Genomic DNA, 14,961 nt, shown 5'->3' with positions numbered 1-14,961 from the left:
AGCCACTGCTCATATTTGGATAATATTTCCCGCCAGCTAAGCGTGCTGTCAATGTGATGACGTATTTCCGTTTTTTTCCAATCACTACCGGTTCAAAGATCCCCAACGTGGCTCCTGATGTTTTCCAGCGTGTGGAGTTATTAGCACACAAAGTTGAGTGAGTGTGGTTAAATACAACAGGTAAGCGCTATTCTGTAGTGAGCGTACATGCTTTATAACGTAAACTAATGAAGCCTGTAGCCTGTGTTCCGTCAAAAACGCAGGGATGTAACGTGTTGGGTGTTTTATGTGCTAACAGACACACATTCACGTGTCTGTCCTCTTCACTTAAGCTACCTGTGTGTGTTTCCACTTCACAGTTAAAATGGGAGATTTTAAGGTGCACCGGGTTCGGTTCTTCGACTACATGCCCAGTGCTATCCGGGCCATGGCTCTCAGCAGCCGCAGTGAGCGGCTGGCCCTGGCCCGGGCTGACGGAGCTTTAGAGATCTTTAACTTTGCTGACAATTACTTCCAAGAAAAGGTAAGAACCCAGAGGAGGTCCAGACATTTTAGCCCTGTGGTGGTTTCAGTGTGATGTATAAATAATTGAACAGCACACCAAGTTGTAAAGGTTTTCCTATTGTGCTTTGTTGGAACAAAGCGAGCTGCAGCTAAATATTCTTTTTAACTAGTGGGTCACTAACACATCAGACAACAGTGAAATACCCTCAAAACGTCCTTAAGTCCAAGGTGATGTTATCAAAGTTGTTGTTTTGATGAGAGTCAAAAGCCCAAAGTAATACAATTTACTGTAATGTAAGATGAGGTTCATTCAATCATTGCAGTCCAAGAAGAAAGTTTTAGTAATACGTTTATTATATTATATAGTGTTATACAGCACCATTAGAAGGTTAGACACACCTTCATATTCCCTTAAATGAGAGGAAATGTGTTCAAACTTTTTTAATTGGAACTAGTTAATAGTATAAATAATAGCAAACACTCCAGGTTTAGTCAAATTGTGGCTGCTTGTTGGGTTATGAAATGGTAAATGGACTGTATTTGTATAGCCCTTTTCTAGTCTTTCTGACTACTCAAAGCACTTTTACATTACATGTCACATTCACCCATCCATACACTGATGACAGGAGCTGTTACACATGGTATCAACCTGCTCATCAGGAGGAAACTAACCATTCATACACATTCACGTTACATACACCGTTGGCATAGCTATTTGGGGTTAAGTATCTTGCCCAAGGACACATCAACATGTGGACTGGAGGAGCCGGGAATTGAACTGCCAATCTTCCGATTGCTAGACGAATGTGTTCCTCCTGAACCACAGCCACTCAGTTATGAATATGCTACAGATAGGCCTGTCACTATAACTACTGTTGTTGGACGATATATTGTCTCAGACATAATAGCAATAAACAATATTATTGTCATTTGAAGATCATTTTATACCACTGATATAATGATAATATATGTAATAATTCCAAGGGTTGGGGGTGGGATTGAAGAGAAAGCGCTACACTTCTGTAGCTTTAGTTAGCTTTAGCTTTAATTCCATGTAAGCTGTGCTGCTCACTGCTGTAGTTTCCACTCAGGACATGTACAGTGAGGAATGGAGGACACTACTTACTTAGGGGCAGCTGTGGTTCAGGGGGTAGAGCGGTTGTCCACCAATTGGAAGATAAGCGGTTTGATTCCCAGCTTGCTCCCGTTGCTGTGCCAAGTGTGTGAATGTGTATGAATGGTTAGTTTCATCCTGATGAGCGGGTGCCAATCTGCTCATCAGGATGAAACTAACTTATCATATGATACGTCCATATATAGACATGATGATGTTTATGATTACGTTATTGTTCGATAAGTTAATTTGTGCAGATGTGATGACCTCCATACTTGTTTTGACTGTGGTGCACAGCTGATCCCAGGACAGGACGGCAGGTCTATTGAGGCTCTGTGCTGGGTGGGTGAGCGACTCTTCAGCGCTGGTTTGAACGGAGAGATCACAGAGTACGACCTGGAGAACCTGAAACCCAAGTACACCATGGAGGCTTACGGAGGACCAATCTGGACTATCAGTAGCAACAGCCAAGGAACACTGCTAGCGGTCAGTCAACACCTTGTGGATATTATTAAGCTTTTCCACCCGGGTTTCCTGGGTTAGAACTGATAGTTTTCTGCTTTAGTTGTTTGATAACTGGATTTTTTTGTGTGTCAGGCTGGGTGTGAGGATGGCACGGTGAAGATGTTTGAAATACTGGAAGAGAAGATTCAGTTTCAAAGGAACCTTGAGAGACAGAGAGGTGAGAGAACAAGCTGTTTCAGAGACAGTCTTTTCAAATGACAGACATGCTCATTAATACATCCCTGTCGCTCATGTGTCATGTAACATCGCTTAATTGAGCTAGAAACGACATTTGTTCATGATAAGTCAGGGTGTAGTTTGGTGTTTTGTTATCTGAATGTGATCCAAGGTAATTATGACTGGGTGACATGCAGTCTTTGATTTCTTTTTATGTGGTCTTCTAGGTCGTATCATATCTCTGTCCTGGCATCCCTCTGATACACTGATAGCTGCTGGCATGATGGACATGATCAGAATCTTTGACGCTGAGACAGGTAAGCAGATACTACTATACACAGAACCCACAATCAGTTCAAATCTTCAACCGTAACGTGAGAAGATGAGCATTGGTATGATTGTGACTCCTCAGCGTCTCTGTGTCTGTGCTGAGTTTAGGTCACGCCACAAACAGACTGCTGGTAGAGAGAGGCTTCGGAGCATCCAAGAGCAGAGAGGTGGTAGTGTGGAGCGTCGTCTTCCTATCTGACCACACCATCGTCAGCGGTGATTCTGCAGGAAAGGTCCAGATGTGGGACGGACTCACAGGAACGCTGATCAGAACTCACCTGGTCACCAAATGGGACGTGCTGGCTTTGGCCGTTTCACAGGTAGAACTAATGACGAGGACACATTACAGAAACCCCTCTAGGCTTTAGCTCGCTTTAGGCTAGGATGATTAATATTTTAAATGTTTAACAGGACGGGAACAGTCTGGCAGCTGGGACATCAGAGGGGACTGTGGTACAGTTCCAGTTCATCTCCTCCACTGTGGGCCAGCAGGATAAGGAATGGGTCCGAACCAGGACCTTTAAAAATCACTCACATGATGTCAGAGCGCTCGTCCACACTGAGACTGCTGTGGTTTCTGGAGGTCAGTGTTTGATCTGCTGCTGTGGTTGGTATGATTTAGGTATATGTTGTGTAAGGATAAGGTTACACATTCACTGACACTGCTGGAAGAAATGCCTGGTTGCTAATAAGGTCACATTTAATTACCTCATTCCTCATTTGAATGTAGCTTAAGACAAAAGCTCCTTATGAGAGAAGCTTTGCCTGTTACACACTGCAGTCTAGTGTTAAACAGCAGCATATTCATACATACTAATGTTATTAATATAGTAATCAGAATGAGTGTTAATGAATTCATAACCTGTAGTCAAACAGCAGAAATGACTTGCTAATGTTATGTTTGTTGGTGTTTTTTAATGCTGCAGTCATTTATTTATGTTTTATGATAATTTTACTTTTATTTCTATGCTAACATAACTGTTTTGCTTTTTTGTGCTAAAGTCACTAATTAGATGTTTATACCAAACGGGGGGAGGGCAGGGTTCTGTGCTGCTGGTTAGGGACTCTGACAGCTCATTTCTCACCACATGTAGAGCTAACCTTGTACAATGGGGGAAAATGTATTGTCTCAAACGTACTGTATCTTAAATGTGAACTTGTCCTTTGAAAAGATGAGGATGTTTTGACTTTTTTAAAATCCTGGCAGGTATGGACACCCAGCTGGTAGTACGACCTCTGCTGGACAAAGTGGAGAAGAACACTCAGGAGTCAGCCCTGCGCAAAATAGCTTTCCCACATGTGAGTACACAACAGAAGAATAGTGAAGATTGTTTGAAAATCACATCATGTAGTGGTGAATATGCAAATTGACAACCGGTGTGTATCATGATCATTAATGCTTACATCTGTCTGTCTCTCTATCTCTTTATCTATCCACCCATCCAATTTTTCTACCTATTTAGAGAAGTCTGGTTTCCTGTGCAAAGAAAGCAGGACTGTTGCTCTTCCAGTTCCCTGATCATTTAGAGCTGTGGAGACTAGGAGAGAGTGAAGGACATGGTGAGGATAAAAACACACACAGTAAAAAAGTGTCTGATGGCAGTGTTGTTATAATGTAATTATAATGTTATATGTTTGTTATCAGGAAAGCCTGGTGACAGTCTGCCTGTAAAGAGGAAACCAGAAAAACTGATTCAGCTCAAGAGGAAGGTGTGTAATATTTAGACATTATTTGCAGACATTCATTTCTCCACAAGGTCTGTATAATCTGTCAGGTGACCTCACTGCTTTTATCTGTTGGTTCAATCTTTGAGTTTTGAGGATATTGTAATAAACTTGCTTGTACGCTGACATCTGCAGGGAGAGGATCACATCTGCTGCAGCGCTTTGTCTCCATGTGGAGGCTGGTTGGCTTACGCTACCGTCTGCAGCGTCCGTCTCTACAGGTTACAGCTGGACAACAACAACATCAGCCTCACAAAGGTGGGCCCTTAAACGCTGACATACAACATATGAGCTTAATATGAAACAAGTTCAGTGAGTGTAAAGTAATGTGCTCCTCCTCCTTCCTCCAGGTGTCCAAACTACCGAAGATCCTTCACTCAGCCCACCAGCTTTGCTTCTCCTCTGACTCCTCCAAACTCTTTGCCTCCTCCAGTCATTCTTCAGTCATTGTTGTTGGCCTCAGCCAATCAGAGTGCAAATACCTCCACACCCTCAAACCCAAGTCAGGTGAGTCTGAGTCCGGAGTCCTTCGTGCTAATGGAGTTGTCTGGGGGTATTGTGAGGAGCACAATCCTAAATTATTGTGTGTAAAGCAAATCAGCGTTAGCATGCATGTGCAAACCATAGACTGTATAAAAGAAATGGACGTAACATCCGTGACATCACCCATTGGTTTGTGGACTGCTGCTCGGAAGCCAATAGTTTTGAATCTGGGCAGCGCCATCTTGAAAATTTCAGGTGCATGCAGGGAAAAATAAAAACACGGATTCTACTTATATGGGCTTGAGGCGGGACCATGGACGGAGCCATGGGGTGGAGCAGGGGAGGTTGCGATAGGTTGCGAGGGCTGGATCTCGAGGACATTGGTCAATCAGGACGTAGCCACGCCCTAATGCATACCCTGCTTTATCGTCAAATATAAAATCAGGGAGGCCAAAATGTCACAAATGAACATCATACTGCATTGTAGAAGGCTTTAAACTAGCGATTGAGACCATAAACACATTTTGAAAACGTTTACTGAGGTTAGAAATCAAGTGAGAAGTTGGTGAATTCTCCATTGACTTGTATAGAGACGGAAGTCCTTTTGACACCAAAACGGTCGCCCCCTGGTGGCCTTTTGCTAGAATGCAGTTCTAAGTTACATCTGCGTTGGCCTCATTTCAGAGCACGGGAACTTCCCGCCTGGTGCAAACACAGAACTACCCACCCAGTAAGAAACTTGCATGTATCCCATAGAGGTGAAATGTAAACAGTCTGACATGCACATGCAGTAATGAATGTATGAATAGTTTAGTTTGCTCATAAATTATAATATTATTATTACATAATTATTATTAAGAAGCAAAACTTAACAGGAGTCAGCCCTGCGCAAAATAGCTTTCCCACATGTGAGTTCACAACAGAACCTCTCACAGCTCATCACAGTTGGTGAAGATTGTATGAAAATCACATCATGTAGTGGCGAATATGCAAATTGACAACCAGTGTGTATCATGATCATTAATGCTTACATCTGTCTGTCTCTCTATCTCTTTATCTATCCATCCATCCATTTTTTCTACCTATTTAGAGAAGTCTGGTTTCCTGTGCAAATAAAGCAGGACTGTTGCTCTTCCAGTTAACACATTGTGTGGATATGCAACTGACATCACTGTATATATTTATACCCATCCATTTCACACAATAAAATACACACAACTGAAAAAGGAACAAGCTGAAGCCCAGAGCTTATTTTTGTCTATCCTATACAATCCATACAATAACCAAGAATATCAGCAGTACAAAAGAAAAAAACAACAACTCTGAATTGTTATCCTAACTCTTTCATATTTCAATCTATTTACATCAAAATCCTTAATTATTGTATTGCTTAAAGGCTTTTTTGAAACTGTGTGTCTGTCCAGGCTCCAGACAGCCAGTCCACTTGCTGCATGCCAGTGAGGATGGTAAATGGTTGGCTACAGCCAACACAGACTGTGAGATCCATGTCTACAACCTTCACAAGCTAAAGGTGAACTGAGCCTGATGTTTTTTGCTTTCTATATGTGTGATATCTTGATGATCTGATGATGATGTTGTTCTGTTTTAAATGCTGCTTAAACCAGTCTGTGATATTAAGCGTCTCTGTGTGTTTGTATGTTTATAGCTTCACTGTACAGTTCCAGTGTACAGCTCCTGTCCCACCGCCATAGCCATCCACCCAACAACCAGCCACCTCGTCGTGGTGCACGCCGACCAGCAGGTAAACACTGCAGCAGCTCTGTTGGTGTTTTTAGTGTGTGATCTCCATACTTAGTTGTGTTACAAATGAAAGAGTTCAGTTTAACTGTCTCAAAGATGATAATGAGATGTTCTTACAGTTTGTGTTTTCTGTCCCGTGTGTGTCCTGCAGATCTTTGAGTTCTCCCTGGTACAGAAGGAATACACAGATTGGAGTCGGAAGCTGCAGAAACAAGGACTGCACCCTCTGTGGGTGGAGAGGGACACTCCCGTTACACACGTCACCTTCAATCCTAAAAACCCAGCTCACATTATTCTGCATGACATGTTCATGTTCTGCATCCTGGACCAGAGTCTGGTATGTTTAAACTGATAACTGTCTGTTCTCAATGAGTGAAATGTTGCATTTAGTTTTAAACAGAGGGTTAAATCATAGTGTCTTATTTCCACACGCAGCCCCTCCCTGAAGCAAAGACTCTGCTCTACAATCAGATGACACTCAGGAGTCTTCCTGAGCCGGAGAGGATCAAACACAACCACGCCTTCAAGATATGCAAGAACTTCCAGGTACCATCATCATATTGAAAATCAACTAAGCAAACAAATAAATAGAAATTGTGATTATATTAGAATAACATATCCACATATTTCTGTTAAGGAGCTAAATAAACAGCCAAATAAGATTAAACTAAACGGTGTGATGCTGATCTTTAGAACATTTACATTAACCATCAAGTTTCCTATGAACATAAGTCATTTTCCACCACGTAACAATTTAACTAACAACAATACATGAATAGTTTAAGTAGTTTATCTAAATGGAAACAGTTGATGAGTACAGTCTAGATGTGCCTTGAGATGACTTTTGTTGTGATTTGGCGCTATAGAGATAAAGATTAATTGATTTAAATAGTGAGCTAAATGACTCAGTTTACTGATCTTGTTATAATAAAGCATGCTCCCTAACCATTCAGCTATCCGGGGGGCATCGAGCAAGACACAAACAAAATACCAACATTTAGTGTGTGTGTGTGTGTGTGTGTGTGTGTGTGTGTGTGGTGCCTGGGTGTAAGGTAGCAATGAATGATTTTCGACATGGTAAAAGTGGGGGGGTCCAAATATAATTTTTAAAAAGTGAGTGGTCCCACCCTCAAACTGTCTGCGACCCCCAAAAGTAATGTATTAACAGTTGAAACTATTAGATAACAGTGTGTTGGAAACTACTGCCATTAAACACAAATGAATAGAGTTTTGAGGATGGAATGCTTCTCACTGTTTTCATACAGAACAGAAAAATGTCATGAGTAGTAACTTGCTATTTAATTTCTCCTTAAACTCTGCTGATATTTTCTACTAATATTTTCTCCCATAGCACCTGATGTGTGTGAGATTACTAGAGGACCATTCTCTGGTCGTGGTGGAGCGCCCCCTACTGGAAATCATGTCTCAGCTGCCTGCTGCTGTCCGACAGAAGAAGTTTGCCACATAAATGAATTAAAACCAGGTTTCATGAACATGTCTGAGCCCAGAGGAGACGAGTGTTACCTTGTGCTCCCACATCCAAAATCATTTTCAAAAACTGTTAATATGTCACCTCTTTGTAAAGAATGTTTTGATACATTAATAAATAGAATTATTTGCTTTCATTTTACTGAGACGTGTGCTGCTTTTGTTGAGTAGAATTAACATGTTTCACTGTTTGCACTGTTTTCTGCTCTTAGGCCAGAGAATAGAACTGACATGTCATCAACTGGCTGCCAACTTCTCTAAACAGAGGCTGGAGGTGGTTTTGTTACAGTTCAACAAAATGTGGAAGATCAGATGATTTTGTGTGTGTGTGTGTGTGTGTGTGTGTGTGTGTGTAGATCACTGTGAACTGAACAAAGCATAATTAAATGTCATATTAACAACATTCCAGACAATACACAGTTTGTTTCACTTCACTGATCAGTAGAACAAGATGGTAACGTGATGCTGAATTATATTATGGGCTGTCTTTATATGACACATTTAAAACTGCGATGAGTTGATAGAGATCTATACTACCAGATGATTGTGAAAAGAAGATTAAATCCCTGAAACAGAGACAAGATTATAAATGGCAAAATGCACATTTATGAACCAAGAAAGGAAAAAAGAAAGTACCCCCCCCCTTTCATTTTTCATTCACAGCAACATCTACAAACTATTTGCACAAAGGTTGTTTTTTTTCAAAATAAATTCCATCCAAGTGCAGTCTTTAATCATAATTATTTCTGATTATGAATTTACAAGCTGGAAATCATACAGACTGGTTTGATGCCTTTGACGCCACTCACCTGTCCAGCAGAAGTCATCTGTGGTACAGCTGCTGTTCTGACAGCAGAGGGTGCTGTAGCACCATTACATACCACTGAATCAATGGCTTATTAAACTGTCATGTAGTGATCAGCTGGTTTTTTAAATGTAGAATTTAAGTTTGAATTTCAAACTTTTTTTTTTAACTCACGTATTTAAATCTCAAAATAAGAACATCTGGGTTCAGTGGTTTGGAGAAACCGACTGATTTCACCTTCTTACAGCGGTACAAAACTTCTTCTGTTGACTGACATGTAAACCTGGATACTTATAATATTTTAATGGTTTTAAGGAAACCATTAAATTCCATTCAAATCTGTTGAAACAGATCATTATAAATTAGGGCTTATTTTGAAAGCAATAGTAACTGCAAAATAAAATAAAATATGTAATTAAAATATTACATTTACAAGAACACAAATAACATCTGAGTTCTCCAGCTGTATATCATTCATGTGCAGTGCAAACAGGTTACAAATGAAAGGAAAAGCCTGCATAAATGAGTGTAGGAATATGTATGACAAATACACAAACTGCCACACAGGTCACAAAAGCTCACTGAATTAGGTTGATGAGTACAAAAATGTTGGGAATCATACTCAGTGTGACACAGTCATCAGATCTCAATCAACTGATCGTCTGTGGGAGATTGTAGAGTGTTCAGAAAGAGGCTGTCAGAGTTCTCAAAACCTCTACTCTGCTACATGTTGCAGTCCCAACATTTGCCCAAAGAACCAGAGGTCAACAGAGATCAACTCCTATATTGGAGCAATACACAGGCCTAAGCTGAGTAGTAAGGTAAGCACAGGTGTTACTAATAAAAACCTTACAATGTAAGTGATGGAGGACAAAATCCACAGTCCTCCTTCTGTGTAAAAATGTATTTAAAAGTTGATCTGAAGCTAATATGAAGCTTCAGCCGTCCACATGAGTCAAATCAAGTCTTCTATGTTTCAACATTACAGTCTTTTTAGTGCCAAAGACTGTAAATGTGTCAGATATCACTTAATATGACTAACTCAGACTGCTGAAGCTGAATATAAGCTTCACATCTACTTTTAAATGACTGTGGGGACACACTGTGGATTTGGTCCTCAATCACTTCTATTGGAAGCACATTTGAAAGAGATCTTTTAGTAAATAATAATAGTAATAAATAATAAATGAACAGGAGGAATGATTACAGAGAAAGGAAAACCGCTTTCATGGTTCATGTGGACACCTGACTGCTGCTTTAACACACACCAAAGAAAGTTAACCTGTCCTTTAATCTGTTCTAAGGAGGTTTCAGTTATAGCTATATGTTCTATATAGTATAGTATAGTTTTTACTAGTATTTATTTAAGGTTTTCATTGTGTTGACAGAGAAGAGGCAGGTCTTTATGAGCAGACTTTCTAATCTTCTACTCTTCTACTCTTATTCTTAGTGAGCTACTGTTCCCTGACTAAAGCTGTTAATGCACCTGCAGTGTATTTCTCAATTTTTCTTACTTACTAGCAACATAAGTACATCATTTTTTTGTACTGCATATTCTGTACCTGGATCCAATTCTGAATAAAATATATTAGCTTCTATGTCCTGACAACCCCTCAGACAGCTAAACGTATTTAACATAATAAAACAAAGTGACATCAGTAAACCTGGGGTAATGGGGTCATAAAAGCAGCTGCTCACTTTGTCCAGTTGGTAAAGAAAAGCCTTGAATGAAGAAACACACTGAGAAATATTCTTTAACCGTTTATTTTTTAATTTATTTTGCTTCAAAGAAGCTGACCTTTCAAGTCTTAGACTTATAAAGTTTCAGTGGGACAAAACCAACACGTTATCCAACATAAATAAATACAAATTCCATCACTGACAAATCCACTCATAATCTATTTCACCCACTCATGAGTGTTCAGTCTTCAAATGCTCAAACATTTCACATGCAAACACACCAAATAAATAGATATTATTAAAATATGTTATCAGTTAAATAGTATATCATTTTATAAAACTATACAATAGCTAGTTTTTCTGATGACGAGGCCATCAATATTAAAACAAGTAAAATACATTAGCTGCACTATGCAGAGCTGTAAACAAGTCATAATTAAGAGAAAAGAGGGCTTATAAAGACCTACAAAACACACATTATAGATGTATTCATTATGATGTTATCATTTTGATAATAAATAGAATGAGTGATGTGACTGTGACTTTTGAAGCCAATATAAGTGTTGGTTGTAGGGTATTGATATAAAAAAACAGGTTAGAGTTCCCTCTGATCACACCAAAGTTAGACATTCCAGAGTATTAAGTGCATTTTAAAACAAACACAACAAGAAGTAGAGCATGTCACTGTGACAGCTGTTCTGATTGGGTCCCCTCTAGGAGTAGGAGGCTACAGCTCTGACACAGGTGCAGCCCACCGCTACAGGTATGCTGACAGGCTTTAAGTGGTATTTTTTCTCTCCGCAGGGCTCCTTCTTGAGAAATAGCTTGCTCTGAATGACGGGGACTGAGTTGAAGTCGTGAGTCTCAACTGGGTCTAGGTTCTTGAACACGATGCATCCTTGGCATAGGCACTCAGCCTCAGCATAGGTGGAAGGGTAGTAATCCACATTGGTTTTGAGTCTGGAAAGGAAGAAGATGTCAGAGTGAGTTGCTGATCTGACTGAGATACATGACATCCGTTAAAATGACACTTTCCGGAAAATGCAGCTGAGTTATGTGTTTTCATTCCTACATCAATAATCAAATGTGTTTTTGGAGATCCAGGGTTTTCCCATCCACACTTTGTATGCTCAGACATAAATAACACATTTTCAACATCACCCATCATTTGCAGGGCACTTCTCATCAGACTGGAGCATATCAAAGCTTCATCACCATGCAAATACTACATTATTACCTACATTTGCAACCCTGTCCTGCAGTCATGGGCAGTTAACTTAAAATCATTTATTTAAGTAAAAGATAATACTTTACATTATGAGCAAAAGTCCTACATTCAAAATCCTACTTTATTTATTTATTTCTACTCTTTATACTCAAACAAACAGTTTATGATGATGATATATATTATACGTAACTATTAAAGCTACACAGTGAGCTATAGTGAATATGAGACAGGGAGATAGGAAGACTCTGGAGCATCACTGGCACTTCAGAAAGCTTTGGAAGACCTCAAGTAAACAGGAAAAAAGCTCTCAGATCAGCAACAAACAGTTAATACTTTGCAATAGATTACAGAGCAAGAGGTGACGCAACTATGTCATTTCCAATGGATGCATGCCAGCAAAGCAGCAGCAGTACTGCTTTGTAGGGACTTCCCCTTCTCTGCAGCCGTCATCGTCTGGAGCGAGCAGAATTAGTCACCACTATATATTATAGAGGGCGTGACAGGTACACAAATGTTGCATGAGACTGCAAATATTCATCCCTCTTCTGCAATCATTTTACTGCACCATATGCAAACGCTATTTTAACAAGATGTCCTTTAAACACTTTTTTTTCATTTTCATTATTGACATTTATGACAATGAAAGCATTTTGAAGATCTCAAAAACACTCTTACAACTTTCTGTGTGTTCCTGATACGCAGTAAGAATTTTAATTTGAGAGCTCAGATTTAAAGTGTGACCACCTCAGCAGCATCCTAGTCCATATTTACATCAGATCAGCCACTAGGAAAACCATGTATCTCCAACTGTAATGATTTTGAACTGGCCTCTTCATTAGATACACCTGTGCAATTTAATTCAATCCAATACAACAGCTCTGCTATAAATTCTACTTTTATTAAGTTTATACATTTTCCAGTTGTTGTTAACATTGTCAAAAAGGTGATAATTATAGTTTATGTTTATTACTGAAGCCATAGTGGGTGATGGTGGTGTACTGGGGTGCATTATATTGAATGGTGTTCCTAATATTTTGTCCACTCCATCAACATACATGAGAAGGGCAAAATATTGTAGGCTATATACACACAACCAGTATACAACCTCAATAATAAAAAAAAAACATAAAGTCAAATTATCACCTTTTTAACAATGTCAACAAAAACTGAAATGTACAAAGCTCAAAAACTTCTTAAAAGTAGAATTTATGGATGAGCTGTTGTATTGGATTGAATTAGATGTGTGGCGCTTTAAATTCAAGTCAATCAGGAGTTACACGTGATCCAATTCAGTCAGCCACAGATTTAGTGTCTCAAACATTTGAAATATATATACATATATTTTTTTTAAATGGACAGAGAGGACTTACACGTATCTCCACGGGGACAGGGACCTGTCCTTGTGGGGCTCCAGCGGATCCTCCTTGAACTGCTGTAACGGGCAGGTCACAGGTGAGGCACGTGGGGCTGTCTTCATAGTGGGGTACTGCAGGTAGTGGTGGCTCAGCTTCTTCTCTGCCACAGCGTTCAACTCGTCCTCATCATAGCACACCTTACAAGTCCACACGGGCACGAAAAATAACCAGATGTAGAGAATCTGTGGAGAGATAGATGGTCAGAGCTGAGCAGCTGGAGGGATGGAGGAGTCAGAGAAGAGAAGAGAAGAGAAGAGAAGAGCAGTCCATATGTGTGCCACTCACCCGTTTCATGTCCATCCTCTTGTTTCAATTGGTCTCTCTCTTCTTTTTCTTCTGACTGTGAACACTCGGGGCTTCTTGGCTTCTTTGCTGGACCTCATCATTGCAACGTCTCTTATTTATATCGGGAAACACCGGGGCATGAGGAAATGGAAATGATTGTTTTGTTTGTTTACTTCCCCTTTCCAAAGTGAGAGTCGCCTATAGCCACTGTGTTAGTAGTAGGCCTGGTCATGTGTTGTCATAGGCATGCATCAGACAACCCAGCCCAGGAATTTTCTCTCTCTCTCTCTCTCTCTCTCTCTCTCTCTCTCTCTCTCTCTCTCTCTCTCTCTCTCTCTCTCTCTCTCTCTCACACACACACACACACACACACACACACACACACACACACACACACACACACACACACACACACAGCTGAGGAGAGATAAGGAGAGGGCCATTAACCATGACATCTACCTTAAAAATTAGGCCTATGTGTGAGTTATAACTGCTATGTCTAAAGATAGCTTTAGTGGGTGGCTACTGTTAGTATTTTATGACTTCATCTCATCATTTGTGTGTGTGTGTGTGTGTGTAGGCTTCAGACTTAAGTTTATGGTAATGTCAGTCAATGCAGTGTTCACTTTAGTTTAATATACTATCTAAAGACTTATACTGGAATATATTTATGTATTTTTTCCATTTATTTGTTTGTAAGAGTAATATTTTTGTTGGTTATTCATTTATTTACTCATTTCAGAACACACTGGAAAGAGAATTAAAGCAATATTACTTAGAGAGTCATACATTTATTTACTTATTTATTTATTCAGAACACTGACAAATAAACATATTAAAAATGTATTTATTTTTTTGTATTTATTTGTTTTATTTATTTCAGAACTTACTGAGATGCTCAATCTTAATGGGCTAAATAATCATGTAAAAAAGAACATCTCTGTTGTGGCTCCCCAGCAGCCAGCAGCCAGTCAGCCCAGCACAGGTGCTGGCAATACCAATCAGCCCAGCTGCTCCTCATCGTCATCAGGACTGACTGAGTATAAGAGGAGGCTGAGAAGGGGCGCCTGTCGCTTGAACATTGACTACTGTGGTTAGTCTAGACTGCTGTGTCTCTCATAGCCTTGTATAATCTTGTGAATGCTCGTTTTCACTGCCTTATCCAGTTTTCCCTGTTTAATCCTGTTCTTCTGTGTTCCAGGCTCCCTCCGTAATCCCAGTGTCTCCTCGCTCATCCGAAGCTCCCCTCAACCGCCTCCTGGATCCTCTTCCCTCACACCTCTCCCTGGAAACTTCCCCCTTACCTCCTCGGTCAGTGTCCCCTCATTCCTAGAGTAAATAAACACTTTTGGACTAAAGAAAGCATTGTTCTGTGTCTGTGTCTCTGTCTCTGGGGTATCTGGCACATTTGGCTACGCCACTATCTGAGCTTAACACATCTCTATCTCTTAAAAAAACATTA

General features: G+C 40.0%; 2 protein-coding genes across 2 annotated transcripts; one reads left to right on the top strand and one right to left on the bottom strand.

Annotated features, from left to right (window-relative positions):
- The first annotated feature begins 95 nt into the window (after positions 1-95).
- utp4 (UTP4 small subunit processome component) lies at positions 96-8,210 on the top strand. Its single transcript, XM_053319195.1, has 17 exons — positions 96-180; positions 360-523; positions 1,916-2,104; positions 2,216-2,300; positions 2,527-2,616; positions 2,738-2,949; positions 3,041-3,212; positions 3,837-3,928; positions 4,093-4,189; positions 4,275-4,339; positions 4,490-4,612; positions 4,705-4,861; positions 6,262-6,368; positions 6,504-6,599; positions 6,750-6,935; positions 7,034-7,144; positions 7,950-8,210. Exons 2-17 carry the CDS (start codon positions 365-367, stop codon positions 8,064-8,066), a joined length of 2,058 nt encoding a protein of 685 aa, XP_053175170.1. The 5' UTR covers positions 96-180; positions 360-364; the 3' UTR covers positions 8,067-8,210.
- A 3,074-nt stretch (positions 8,211-11,284) lies between these two features.
- il17c (interleukin 17c) lies at positions 11,285-13,597 on the bottom strand. Its single transcript, XM_053319966.1, has 3 exons — positions 13,556-13,597; positions 13,170-13,396; positions 11,285-11,531 (listed from the first exon to the last, which is right to left on the bottom strand). The coding sequence occupies exons 1-3, from the start codon at positions 13,595-13,597 to the stop codon at positions 11,285-11,287; spliced, it is 516 nt and encodes a 171-aa protein (XP_053175941.1).
- Between the last annotated feature and the right edge of the window lie 1,364 nt (positions 13,598-14,961).

Source organism: Scomber japonicus, chromosome 5 (genome assembly GCF_027409825.1).
Source record: "Scomber japonicus isolate fScoJap1 chromosome 5, fScoJap1.pri, whole genome shotgun sequence".
NCBI lineage: Eukaryota > Metazoa > Chordata > Actinopteri > Scombriformes > Scombridae > Scomber > Scomber japonicus.
The sequence above is the reverse complement of the archived record's forward strand: the minus strand, read 5'-3'. Positions and strand labels throughout refer to the sequence as shown.

Excerpts from the sequence above, each read along its gene's own strand:
- utp4 (XM_053319195.1), top strand. The coding sequence starts at position 365 with ATGGGAGATTTTAAGGTGCACCGGGTTCGGTTCTTCGACTACATGCCC. Across the intron at positions 3,213-3,836 it reads GACTGCTGTGGTTTCTGGAG|GTATGGACACCCAGCTGGTA; the intron begins GTCAGTGTTTGA and ends AAATCCTGGCAG. Across the intron at positions 4,862-6,261 it reads CACCCTCAAACCCAAGTCAG|GCTCCAGACAGCCAGTCCAC; the intron begins GTGAGTCTGAGT and ends GTGTCTGTCCAG.
- il17c (XM_053319966.1), bottom strand. The coding sequence starts at position 13,597 with ATGAGGTCCAGCAAAGAAGCCAAGAAGCCCCGAGTGTTCACA. Across the intron at positions 13,397-13,555 it reads AGAAGCCCCGAGTGTTCACA|ATTCTCTACATCTGGTTATT; the intron begins GTCAGAAGAAAA and ends ATCTCTCCACAG. Across the intron at positions 11,532-13,169 it reads CTGTCCCCGTGGAGATACGT|ACTCAAAACCAATGTGGATT; the intron begins GTAAGTCCTCTC and ends CTTCCTTTCCAG.